General features: G+C 40.2%; 3 protein-coding genes across 5 annotated transcripts in view; 1 reads left to right on the top strand and 2 right to left on the bottom strand.

Moving 5' to 3' along the window:
- The window catches only part of LOC126956106 (uncharacterized), a 589638-nt gene that overhangs the window by 118276 nt on the left and 457577 nt on the right, over positions 1-13785 (bottom strand). The window lies entirely within an intron of this gene.
- The window catches only part of CTNNA1 (catenin alpha 1), a 177745-nt gene that overhangs the window by 108577 nt on the left and 55383 nt on the right, over positions 1-13785 (top strand). The window contains exon 1 of one of the 3 annotated variants that reach the window (XM_050794983.1): positions 10472-10559. The exons of the other annotated variants lie outside the window; for them this stretch is intronic. The gene's annotated coding sequence lies outside the window, so the exon portion shown is untranslated. Of the gene's footprint in view, positions 1-10471; positions 10560-13785 lie in introns of those variants that run through there. 3 annotated transcript variants of the gene reach the window in all.
- Positions 4734-10303, bottom strand: LRRTM2 (leucine rich repeat transmembrane neuronal 2). The gene is made up of 2 exons (XM_050795044.1): positions 9870-10303; positions 4734-9522 (listed from the first exon to the last, which is right to left on the bottom strand). The coding sequence occupies exons 1-2, from the start codon at positions 9871-9873 to the stop codon at positions 7976-7978; spliced, it is 1551 nt and encodes a 516-aa protein (XP_050651001.1). The 5' UTR covers positions 9874-10303; the 3' UTR covers positions 4734-7975.

Here is a 13785-nt window from a genome sequence, read left to right as displayed (position 1 = left end):
TTGCAGAATTTCTAGGCTCCACCCACCCTTGGGTCATGACAAAGGTTAGGTCATCATAGAGTGTGTAGCATGCTTGTGTAGGCTCCTTACCCTTAGCCTTTATCAAGGGTCCTCATGAAGAGCAACTCTGCCTGTTTTCTAGAACCTTCTTAGAGGGACAGTCCAGCATTATTCCTTATTGTTCCTACAGCTGGCTGCATTTTATAAATAATTCACAGGTTTTTTCACTTAAGTGTCTCTTTCTCCAGAGAAACCATTGTGCTACTTAATCCGATGAAAGCTGTTGGTTTTATTCTTTGCTTTGGCCACCAGGCAGATCCGGGCCAAATTGGTGTATAGTGTATACTAGAAATAGTATATAGAGCAATTTCATTGCTCTACTAGGGCTTTCTAACCCCTTTTTGTAATTTATCAAAACCCATTAGATCTGATAAAATATCTGGACTCACATACAATATTGTATTACAATTTTAAGATGTTCTTGCATCCTGAAACATATCCTGGACCTTTGGGGTTAAGAGTCCTGCTTTTGATCTTTTTATATCTTTATTTCACTATTCTGTACCTAGTTTTATTCTAAGTTTCCTTGACTCTATATAAGTAGGTTATATGTAAATGATAAATAACATTGTTTTTAGAGGTTTTGGGTACTGAGCAGTTGCCCTCCATGTATTTGACAGCTAGGCAATGGGAAATGTTTTTGTTCATCACAAGAGAAACTTTTTTGGCCCTCGTGATGATGAAATTGGTGGGCTAATTATAAATGGCTGCAGAGGGTGGACGTGGTGGCGAATGCCTATAATCCCAACTCTCTGTGGGCTGAGGCGAGTGGGTCACCTGAGCCCGGGAATTCAAGACCAGCCTGGGCAACACGTGGAAAACACTGTCTCTACCAGAAATGCAAAAATTAGCCAGTCTTATAACCTGATCTGGAAATAATTAATTAATTAAAAAATGGCTGTAGAGTTTTGGTCCAGTGATTTTTCCAGGAAAAGCAACCTGTACATTTTGTTGTAACTATTTATTTATTTATTTATTTATTTATTTATTTATTTATTTATTTTTGGTACAAATACCAGGGCCTAAAGATGGAAGTCTTATGCTCTAAATACTATTGTCAGTATTCAGTAAACTTAATGTTTATGACGTTTTTACGCCTATTCTGTGTGGTTTTTGGTAAAATCTTGATGGAAGCTATAAAAAGGCTTTGACAATTGTCTCTAGGGCTGCAGTTTTCTTTTTTCTTTCTTTCTTTTTTTTTTTTTTTTTTTTTTTTTTTTTGAGACGGAGTCTTGCTCTGTTGCCCAGGCTGGAGTGCAGTGGCACAATCTCAGCTCACTGCAAGCTCTGCCTCCCGGGTTCACACCATTCTCCTGCCTCAGCCTCCCAAGTAGCTGGGACTACAGGCGCCCGCCACCACGCCCAGCTAATTTTTTGTATTTTTTAGTAGAGACAGGATTTCACCATGTTAGCCAGGATGGTCTCGATCTCCTGACCTCATGATCCACCCACCTCGGCCTCCCAAAGTGCTGAGATTACAGGCGTGAGCCGCTACGCCCAGCCAAGGGCTGCAGTTTTCAAATCTGTTTCCTAAGTGAGGCATGAACTGTTGGCGTCTGCCCATCAGGGTTGCTGTTCACAGATGCTTCTTCATGCTGGATTTCTAGCAGGAGTTCCTGACTTGGAGGCATTGGGCAAGCCTTTGCTCTTGAGCCTCCATATATAGAGCGTAGTATTTTCATTTGTGGGCCTTACAGGATAGGATGCTTGATTGTACTTGACTTTGGAGATTTCTTGCTCTTTACTGTCCTCTTCAGATAGTAGAAGGGGAGGTTTAAGATGTATCCCTTAAGAGTGTTCCCAAAACCTTGAGGATAAAGGTCAAATTCATGCTAAGGAGAAATGTTTTTGCAGTAGCTATGACTTTCACCTTTTTCCCCTTCCCTCTTTGTAAAAGACAATTTGTAGTACATTTTGTCTCTCTCAGGGAGATATGACTACCCCAGATTTTTAAACAGATCAGGAAGAATCTATTGTATATTTGAGTGGGAACCTGAGAATGCTGTGGCATACAGACAAAATTAATTAAAAAACTGATAAAGAAATCAGATGTAGCTTTTAATGGGATTTTCAAAATTAAAATGTAGGAGAATTATGTTAATAAGCTCTGCTTTTAACTCGATCAAGTGTAGGATTGTGTTCCTTTGTGCAATTTAAAACCACCATCACCTATGCCCTCTAGTGCTTATAGGATGAGTTTGACAATAGAATTGTGTTCTCTGTTTCCTGCTTCTGCCCTGGTTACTGCTGAAATTCCTGGTGTGAGAGTTCTCTTAGTCTCTCTGACCCCAGCTTCCCTGACATTGGGAAAAGGGTGGCTTTGCCTATTTCTCCACGTGGTCCTACTATGCTGATGTGGTGCTGGAGAAACAATAAGTGCATCTGGGCAAACATGGCAGACTCCTGGCAGTCAGCTCCTGGAAGCTAGGGCAGTTTATGCCCCAGCGCTGCCCAGGTGTAGAATGCTGTCCTGAGGATATTGATCTGTAGTAAGCCAAGGACGTTATAGTAGACCCTTGAGCAACTTGAGTATGAATCGTTAAGGTCTACTTATATGTGGATTTCCTCCCGCCTGTGATACCCCTGAGGCAGTAAGACCCACTCCTTTTCTTTCTCTTCCTTTTCGGTCAACATGAAGATGACAACAAGGATGAAGGCCTTTCCTTCCTTCCTTCCTTTCTTTTACAATGAAGTCTCACTCTGTCACCCAGACTGGAGTGCAGTGGCATGGTCTCAGCTCATTGCAACCTCCGCCTCTGGGTTCAAGCAATCCTCCTGCCTCAGCCTCCCGAGTAGCTGGGATTACAGGCGCATACCAGGTTGCCTGGCTAAATTTTGTATTTTTAGTAGAGATGAGGTTTCGCCTTGTTGGCCAGACTGGTCTCGAATTCCTGACCTCAGGTCATCCACCCACTTCAGCCTCCCAAAGTACTGGGATTACAGGCATGAGCCACCATGCCCCACCATGAGTATCTTAATAATATTTTCTTTTCTCTAGCTTATTTATTGTAAGAATACCATATATCATACATATAACATACAAAATATGTATTATTTTGACTGACGGTATTAAATATGTGTTATTTAATATGGACCGACCGTTTATGTTATGTTATCAGTAATGCTTCTAGTCAGCAGTAGCTATTAGTAAAAGTTTTGGGGGAGTCAAAACTTATATGCAGATTTTCGGCTGTGTGGAGCAGCGGGGTTGGCACCCCTAACCCCAGCGTTGTTCAACCGTCAACTGTAGTTTAAAATCTTCCCTTCCTTTTCCCATCCATACTCACTGAGTCGGCATCCAGGGTGGAGGAGTTCATGTAGGGATCCTCGTGGTCCTAGTGTGTCAGCACCTGTGGACCTCCCTCATAGGAGTGGCGTGCAAGGTGCTGCTGGGATGGACGTCACCCAGCCCCCAAGGTAGAGGTCAAGTCGTTGTTGGCTAGGTACAGGCAATTGGGTACCTTTCCGAAGCTCTCTGGTGTCAGTTCACTGTAATGGAGGATTCAGAGGGGCAGCCAACTCCACGCCCTGTGAGCCTGGTACAGTTGCTTGTCCACTTGCTCAGGCTCTTGACAGAGCAGCTTCTTACTGCATGACAGCTTTTTAGGCACTCTCCCTTCCCACCACTTTACCTTTACTTTCTTCTTATCTTAGTTTTGCCTCTCTGTGAATGAAGACAGGTGATGATTACCTGCCCCTTTTTTCAGTGGACACATTTGACATTGTAGAGGAACATGGAACAAAACAACTGTTCATTTAAGATTTCTGTGTCTGTCACAAATGACTTTTCAAGTTTCACATGTCAAAATGGATAGGTTATCAAGGAAAGGTAAAAAAAAGGCGTTCACTTTTTACAGTATACACAATTTTAATAACAAAACTTTCCTGTACACTGCTTTTTATGTTACCCTCCCCACTCCCAAAACACCCTGCATAATAGTATTTTCTTCCCACCCTCAACCCATCTGCCCACCTCCCACCCAAAATGAAAAATGGCTCTTGAAGGTGATTGAACACAATGTATTTGGACTGTACTTTGAGTTTCCAGTCTCAGTGTTGATAGGAAGGTTCACCAAACATTCCATATATCAGACTTTAAAAAAAAAAAAAAACCACTAAGGACAAAAATGTTAGTTGAAAGAGTTGCAGAAGTTTCCAAATGTTTGCAATAGCAGAATGAAAACTTAAGCAGTCATTTTCTATTTGTTTTTGGCCTTATTCAAGTACTATGAGTTTGCCCCAGGTTAGATAGAGAAATATTTAATTATCTATAGATGGCCTTATTGTCTCACTTCTTTTTTTCTTTTTTCTGGCTCAAGGGCTTTAATCAATAAGATATGAAAAGTATGTCCCCAAACAGACTTTTCAGATAGGTCTGTCGCTGTATTGCTGTATTAGGAAAATGATCATGTAAGTCAGCTGTTAAAAATATTCTTTAACAAATTTTATATTGATATCCGCACTTCAGAAAAAGAACAGGACATTTATAGCTTTTTCCCCTGATAGCTGTGTGTAGGAAGTGTGCCTTAAGAAAATGAAATGCCTGTTTTGAATTTTAGAATTCAAGCCTAGTGCTACATAGGGCTCATTTTTATTGGAAAGATGGAGTCTAGCTCTTGGTGACTAGCATTAGAATAAGCAGATGGATTTTAATAATTAGTGGCGTTGGGAAGTTCAGTCAATTCCATTTATTGAATTGGTACAGAAATTAACTTAGGCACATTAAGAAATTACATGTGTTAGTACAGATTTTTGGCTTAAAAAATTAGTATCTTTGCTTTTTGATGCTGGCAGTGAGTATTCTCAGAGTTGTGTGTGGATTTGCAAGTTCATCAGCCCACTCTTTTCAGAAAGGTGATTGAAATCCCTGTCATGCTACAGAAATGAATATAAACGATTTCAAACTAGTTCTTGGTTTCTAGATGGGTATGGTATCATAGTCTTCCTTAGCTTTCCCTTTTCCAGAGAGATTAATTATTTTTCTGGTTCTTAATGGTCATTTTCCTCTAATCTTAAAAATAGAAAAAAATGGAGTGGGTAGTGGTGGTGAAGAGGATAAAACCCCACCAAAAAACAAAAGCCCTGACACTGTAACCAAGATCCGCAGCGTTGCTGTGATGCTGTTCCGTTCTAGCCAGTTGGTTAAGAAAGCACAGATGACTAACAGTCTAATCTTCAAACCTGTGCTGATTCTGAAACACAAATGACAAAAATGAAAGGAAATCTTGCCTTCTACAGGCAATTAAAAAAGGAAGTTTTTGCTTTAAATGAGAAAGGAAAATACCTTTTTGGTACTACTGTCATTCACTTTTCTTAAAGGGCATTACCCAAAAAATATGGAAGGCAAAAAATTTTGATTTTTTTCATCTGGAAAGTATGACTCTCTAGCCTTGGCTATGCTGTTCCTCTGAATTAGTAAATGGCTTACTTTTCCAATTTGCTTTTGTCCGTACACTAAGGATTTTGCCAGTTATGGTCCTTTAAGGATTAAGGTGGAGATTCCCAGCCAAAGAAGGGGATTTCTTACCCATCCTGCAGTCTGAATCTTAATTTTGGTTGTGGTTTGAAATGATGAAAAATACTCTTCTACTGTCCTTCAGGGCCGATGGAATCTTGTGTGCTCAGGACACAGTTGTGTTGTGACCAAGCTGTCACCTGACTGACATTTGTGACTATGGTCGCCCTGATAAATGGGTTGGTAAATTTTAGCTCATGGTGCTCTAATTTGTAATAGGGGCTTCTAATTCAGCCTGTCTGTGGGGAAGTAGGGCGCTGTGCTGTATGCTGTTAAATCAGCTTCTGTCTCTGCCCAGACAAGCCCCAGGGTCTGCTTTAACAAGAGACGAAATACTCACCACTCAAGATCAACTGAATTGAACTGGGCTGAGACTTTGACAAACTAATCTGCCCACCTTAAAAAAGAGAGCACATTTTTACTGTAATTTGTGATCTTGTCTGCTTTTTACTGAGAGATGTTAGGTGAAGGGTACTAAGGTACCCATCTTTTAGTATTAAAGAAGAAAAATCATGATTACATCTTATGGGTTAAACTATAGCCTTAGCATGTTTTCAGTTTGATCCTGGGAAGAAAATATGCCCTGAATGAAGGATATCATGTTAATATTGATTTTGGGGAAAAGATAACTTTGCAAATGATAGTGGCTTTCTCTAAGGTTTTATGTCTTTTTTCTACATACAGTAAATGGCAGTTGTAAAAAATGCTCGTTTTCTAAAATCAAGTTAGTGCTGTAATTTTACAGTTTTTTGAATATATGGAACGATGTTTATGGAAAAATTCTGTGTGAATGGGTAGCTTGCATCTAAATTCCAAATATGTAATAGGTTTTCTGTAGAAATCATAATAGAAGAAACTGAATGCCTGTGGTTCTTTTCTGCATGAAAATGTGGCATCCTTATCATTTGTTAATTATGGAATGTTTATATTTACATTGGAGAATCTACCCCTCTTCCCTTTTCAGCAGCAGGTCCTTTCCCTGTTTGGTGCAGATTGTGTATAATCATTCTTGGCTGCCTTGTAACTCCAGCTAACCTGTGAGTCGGATTTCAAAATCTGCCTTTCCTTTTAATCCCTCACCTCCGTGCTGCCTTCAAGTTACCACTGTGTGGCTGCATAGGCATGTCGAGTTGTTCTACCATAAGATTCATCTCAGTGATGCTGTTTTCTTCACCTACACTGAACTACACTTACAGTGTGAATGCGTATCTTTATTGAAAGATCAAAATTCATTATATAATAGTTAGAAAGTGCTTTTTTTCATGGTTCCTTTGTAATACAGTAAGAATCAGTGTCATGCCTGTTGCTAGCCAATTATTTTTAACTTGACTCTTTGAGGTTTGAAGATCAGGAAAAAGCAGAAGAAAGAGGTTTAAACCCCTTTGTCAAGGCATCTTTGATCATGATAGTTGAGAGAGAGAGAGAGAGTGTATGTGTGTCTATGTGTGTGTGTGTGTATGTTGCTTTTAAATTGGAGGGAGCATGTCAGGATTGTTAAATTGACTCAGTTTGTCTTGTTTATCTCAAATATTTTCTAAGTCTTTTTTCACATATTAATGTAAACATAGGATTTAGTACATTAATTAGTATAATGGCAATTTAATACTAGTTTAAAACAATTGCCTAAATGCCACAAAAATCATGTCCATTATAAGTCAAACGAGAAATGTGTAAGAAGTCGGTGTAATTATTTAGTATTGATTTCATTGTAATGAGACCTTTTCATAGTCACTTGGATTCATTGTGTAAATATATTAATGAGTCACTCCGCTTACTAGAATTACATTAAAGGGTTCTGATTTCATGATATGGCCTTTGATAATATCTACTAACCCAGGCAAAAACTCTGGAAGAAGAATGTTTAATATTTACCAGTCTTCAGCATACATAAAATTCTATTTCCCACACTGGCAAGAGATTGAAGATTTGAGTAAATACCAAATTATCATACAAGAGAACTTTACTAAGTCTCCTTTTAAGCAGCAAGATAGTTGTGGTACATGGGATGGAGAGCATTGATCAAACAGGTATTGATCCATATCTGTTTCTGCCCAATAGCTTCTTTCTAAATTGTTTTCAGTAGAAAAAAATAGCATATGGAGACCTTAGTGTAAAGGTTTACACACGATTGTATATAATTACATACATTTCTTATTTTGAAGTAAGCATTTTAGACTTTCCAACAGGAGTGCAAATTAATGTGAGCATTGATTCATTTAACACTTAAAATATGGTTTCATTTAAAAAATTAAAAATACTTCAACACTTCAAAAACTAAGTCTCCACTTAGTTTGGAAAATTAGGCTTAATGTCACCATTGGTAAAAATTAGATATGTATTTAGCCTCTACTATGTAAAATAGGTTACTTATCTGATGTGATTTTTGATGACAGGTAGATATTATACTTCACATTCTTTGTATGGCAGCTGCTGACACTTGCACTGTCCATAACCATTAATGATGATGAAGGGTCCTTCATGGGTGGGTTCATATTCATTATACGGTCCTTGGTCTGACATGTTTGACATATGGAGTCGTGTTTGGGATCGGAGCTGCCTGTGGTTCTGAACCATTGAGCACTGCCTAATTCTTCTTAAAGTGGGAGGGCAGCACTTCCTGGAGATGAACACTATAAAAATAATAAAAAAGAAAGAAAACAATAAAGCCATTGTTCCTGTAATTACCCGCTGAGTGAAGATGGCATTGTCTGGTTCAGGAAAGTGTTCCTCAGTAGTAACTGCTATGCCTGCAGTAGTTGGGATTTCTTTGTCTCCCACATGGTAACTTGATGAGCTTATTCTTTTTGTATATTCAGTGGTTGGATCTCTATAAGTTGTAGCCATGACAGTGACAGTGGTTGACAAATTCCAGCAGAGCTGAAATCCATGGACTGCATCTAGAATATCCTCTCCTTGGGTGTGGTCAGGACTGTGGCATAGGATGGAGTGCTCCCACCGACCTTGGAAACTGCCCAGCCAGGAGGCCAGAGCACATATTCGGGCGCTGCATTCCCATAGATTGCCAGAGAGGCCCACGGTTGTGAGGGATCTCAGGGAGTTTAAGATCTTGGAATCAAGGCTGTTTAACTTGTTGTTATCCATGAGGAGTATTTTAAGATTAGGCATCGTTTCAAACACTGTCAAGTCGATGGCTTTGATTTCATTTCCAGTCAGGTCTAGCTTTTCTAAAGTGCCCCAGGTCCACTCCATCCCACATGTCAAGTTGCTGATTTTGTTCCATTGTAAGAAGAGCGTGTGCAGACTGCTTAGCCGTAGGAAATGAGCAAAATTAATCTTCGTCAGCTGGTTGTGCTCTAGGTGAAGCTCTCTCAGTTTGATTAATCCTGCAAATCCATTGCGAGCCAAACTTCGCAAACGGTTTGTGCTCAAATCCAGAAACTCCAGACTACGACAGTCCCAGAACAGGCGTACTGGGATAGTCCGCAGGGAGTTGGAACGCAAATGCAAGGTCTGCAGCTTCCGAAGGCCATAGAAGAGCTCTGGGTGCAGAGATGACAGCTGATTAAAAGACAGGTCCAAATTTTGCAGGTTAATCAGTTGGGTAAAAGTTGTGTTTGGCAAGTAAAATATTTTGTTGGAACTTAAGATTAATTCCTTAAGTTTATATAGTCCTTGAAAAGCATCTTCTTTTACTGTTGAAATTTGATTGTGATCTAAGTGGAGCCAAGTAAGTTGACTGAAGCTGGCAAATTGATCTCTTTCGAGCTCTGTGATGTGATTGTGCCTCAGGGACAGGCCCAGAGAGCCCTTGTCTGTAGCGTTTGGCACTGAGTGGAAGCCCTGAGAGTCGCAGTAGAAGAGCAGCTTCTCGCAGCGGCATTTGGGTGGACACGCCATACCCAGGGCAGGCAGCATTTTTAAAACCATACTCATTGCATATATTGCTGCCAGCATAGGGGCCCCTAATGGCCACTTGAAATGTAAGCCTGCAGAATATAATTTAAGGAAAACAAGAAGATAGAATATTTTTCAGCAGAACGTATGGGCTATTAAAAACAACAACAACCAACAATATAGCGAAAGATTTCACTGCATGTAACTTATTTTTCATTTACTGCAGAAAAATTAACCTTATTGGTATGACTGGACCAAAACTTAAACCATTTAAAAAGAAGATAAAACATGTCTCTGTCATCAGCGATATATGCTTTTACCTAAACCTCAAAATCCAAAATATGACAGTGATTTCCCTCATAAAATGTGAATTCGGTAGCTTATTTTAAAAGCGTGATTCCTTGTTGAATGTACAAGACATATAAATGCACAGACTTACCCATTCTTCTGAGCACATTGGAGGCTGCATTCAGTCGCGGTTGTTAGACTCAACGCAGTGAGTCTGTAAAAGGCTCTAACATGTAGGAGCCTTTGACCAGTTTCCTGTTTTCTGTGTCCCAGGCTTTCCAAGTAAAATTGAATCCACCAGGATGAGTTGTTTTTTCCTTAGGATATTCCTCTGGAAAGCATTGGTTTCATTTTCTGTGATTGCTCTGATCCCTAAATCAGTTTTAAATATAAGTTATTAAATTTCTCCACCTCTAACTGCTCAGCTGGTTAATCAAAGCTTCAGTCTCCTTTCCGCAGCCGTTAGTTCTCTTGGTCTTAACTTGTTGATGGCAGATGGGTGGCTTGTTGCAGAGAAGAGCTCCTGGAGCAGCATGAGTGCATTTACTGAAAAGCTTTTCCGAGAAACGGCACAAGAATGGAATTGCTTATGTGCTGCGACCACACAGAACTGTATATAGGCTGACGTCACCGGATGACGTGTCTTTTGTTTGGGTTTTCCAGAAGCTTTACTGTTATAAAGCACCGTGCTTTGTAACAGCATCAGGGTCGTTGCAGGACCCCCTGATTACAATAAAGCGAGAAAGAAGAACTCCTGACTTAAAAACATGGTATTCCTTCAGTGTAGGAAGCAGCAGTGAGGTTGTAATAAAGGCTGCATTCAAGAAGACCCATCTGAACAGTGAGTTGGGTTAGCAGAGTGATGATTTTTAATGCTTGTGAGAGCCAGTGTTAGACTGCCGATTCTGCATAGAGAGATCATCTAAATGGGCGAAGCCTGCACAATTTATGAAGTGCTGATTTAACATCAGTCTATGCAAGGTAGTGTCGCTGCACTGGTAGTTTGGAAAGCTATTCAGTGGCCTTGTTGTCATGCTTGGTTAAAATCAAAGTATGACTATGATTTGCTTTAGATGTGTTGATAAACTAGCTAAGTGGGCTTGGCTTCTTTGTCACCAAGAGCTTAACATTATAAACCAAGAATAAAGGGGGAGGGGAAGCTTGCAAAACAAAGCATGTGGTTATTTTTTTCTTTGAGAATTTCAGGTGAACTCTAAAAAGATTTCTCTTTCTCTTTCCTATTTTAGAACAATGTTTTGTCGCCATACTGATTGAAAAATAATGCTGAGTTGATCTTTAAATGTCCTCCTGGGAGGACAAGGCAGGTTGATACAGTCATTTTAATGCACATGCCCTAAGCATTAACAGCGAAGCAGAGATGATTTAGGACAAGTGATACTGTGTAGCTAGATTCTGACATGGTCCCTTGTATTTTACCTCAGAATCTCACCTATTCCGAAACTAAAAGCCTCTGCTGGTACTGAGGTTGGTGGTTGTGACACTGAAATAAGAGAGCATTTGCACACTAGTTCCCAGTGGCTGACTTAACTGAGCCTCCTGCTGCTGTTGGAACCTGTCTTGTGAATACAAAAGGTCACTCTTGCTTTGGCCTGGGATTTTTGTTTTGGCTTGATTTTGCTTGCCCTAACTCTAGTTTCTCCCAGACCTCAGTTGTGGATGTATAGCTCCATGTTTAGTGTTGTATAAACACAAAAGATGTTTCTAGATGAATCAGTGTTATATTTTCAGACCTGACAAAGGTAAAATCTTTTCTACATCTTGCCTTACTGGTTTGACCCAACATACCTATTTCTCCCATATCATTGGCACTTATCCTTTGTGGATCTTATCTCAGACCTAAGGACAGAAGTCTTTAAAACTACTGACGGTGTCTGTGAAACAAGAAAATCGTTGGCCTTTTTGGTTCTGAGGGATTCATCCCACTGGGCAGATCTAAGAAGTAATTGTCTTGGGTAAAATTTTTCTGTTTTAGTGTTGTGCTAGAGTGAGAGCTGTGAGACTCCAAGGTCCCTTCCTTACAGCCCTGTGTAAAGGTGCTGTGAAAACTGCAGCAGTGCAGGTGTGTGGTTTGAGTTCTCCTAGAAGTGATCCCAAGATAGGATTAGAAGTACAAGAGGAAAAAATGCCTATGAAGTACAAAGGGAGACAGAAGGCAGCAGGAATGCTCTGCGAGTCTTCATACCACAGGGCAGGTCTGACACCTGTGAAGGGACAGGGGAAGCAAAGAAGATGAGATTGGCAGTGTGGTTCTTAGACAAATTTTGTAGGCTGAATGGAAATTCCCAAGCCAAAGTTGCCAGTGAACAGACTCTTGAGTCCTTAGCAATGAGCCTGCACTAGTACGTCTTCTCTGTTCCTTCTTGCTGGTTAAAGAAGGGAAGGAAACAAGTCCTGGTTTAGACCCTGGGAATGCTGCTCCCCTCTGACCTTAATCCTTTTTATAGTCTCTCTCAATAGGCTAGAACTTCTTAACCTGGTTCCATAAACTGTCTTGTGAAATTTTTTTGCTTGTTCATTTTTCTGTGGATAAGGTTGAGTCCAATTCCTACAGGGTCTCTCACCCTAGGTTTCAGAGCTACTGTTCTACAGGAACTTGCCCCCAGAAGTTCTAAGGACAGTAGTCTCATAGGAGTGGTCTCTTTTAAATTTCTTAAATGAAAATAAGCCCTTGGGATATTGTAAATGCCCTTATTGAAGTCAGCTATCTTCTGATGAAAAAAACCCTTTGTCATGCAGGAGAAGCTGGATTAAACTCTTCTCTCATGTAACCACTTTAGTTCCTTGGGGAGAAAAGCATTTTAGTCAATTGGATTAGAGCCACCACGATTAGGAATGAGTTGTGTGTTAACATGCAGAAGGAAAAGCATCTCCTTGCCCTTAAACTCTTGGTTTTTAGTCTGCTTGGCCTACCTCTTATATACTAATAAATGGAGACTGCTTAAATTATATTATCTCAGTACTATTATAACAGATTTGTGGGCAAGGAAAATTGCCCAGAGAAGCATCAATGCAATCAAGAGTAATTATTTTTTGAAGGCCTCTAAGGAAGTGGGCAGTAATGCTTGCAGTATCATGGTGCCCAGAATGCACAGCCCCTTCCAGGTCATCAGCCATCTTTCTCACCTGCCCACTCTTTGGGTTCAAGAGGTTCAGGCTGTGGAACCAAAGAAGAAATGGAGTTTGCCTTAAAATTGGTGGAGTACAGAGTTCCCATTGATGGAATTTCGTATCATTTTTTGGTCTTTATCTTTCTTTAGCTAAAGGGCTACATACCTATTCTTTTGAAACTTTTTCTTGGTTTCGCTGTAGAGCAGCTTTCTTCCACAAACATAGGCCTTTGACTTAAACTGGCAATACTACTTCTGGAAGGTACTGTCCATATGATCTGTTTCAATTTTCAGTGCTTTAGATGTTCATGATAAGGCAAAGGAGAAGTAAAATCTAACCCATCTCCTCTTTGTAAATGGTTTTGAGCAAATCAAGTGAGTCAAGTGGCAGGGCTTAGGTGACTGTAGTTGTCTGCATTCCTCCACATGAGAGTTTGCTTTTCATATGTATTGCTGATTAGGTAGAGTTATTCCCCTACTAGGAGAAGCAAATGTACAGATATATTCATGAAATTTCCTATTCTTCTGTGGGAGGGTGGGTAGAGAGGGAACTTTATATTTGCTTTATGCTAAAAAGGCAAATGTTTCTTTCATCATACCCAGCTCCAAAAATTGTGTATGCCCTGGCACCAAAGTGTTGCCCAGAGGTGTTTTGGAGAAGCATGTTAAAATAAACCTTGTTGCTGGCAGTCTCAATCCCTGCTTAAAAAAAAAAAAAGATAGCTGGCCAGGCACAGTGGCTCATGCCTGTAATCCCAGCACTTTGGGAGGCCGAAGTGGGTGGATCACGAGGTCAGGAGTCCAGACCAGCCTGGCCAAGATGGTGAAACCCTGTCTCTACTGAACATACAAAAATTAGCAGGGCACGAGCCTGTAATCCTAGCTACTCAGGAAGTTGAGGCAGAAGAATTGCTTGAACCAGCGTGGCAGAGGTTGCAG

Source organism: Macaca thibetana, chromosome 6 (assembly GCF_024542745.1).
Source record: "Macaca thibetana thibetana isolate TM-01 chromosome 6, ASM2454274v1, whole genome shotgun sequence".
NCBI classification, from domain to species: Eukaryota; Metazoa; Chordata; class Mammalia; order Primates; family Cercopithecidae; genus Macaca; species Macaca thibetana.
The sequence above is the reverse complement of the archived record's forward strand: the minus strand, read 5'-3'. Positions and strand labels throughout refer to the sequence as shown.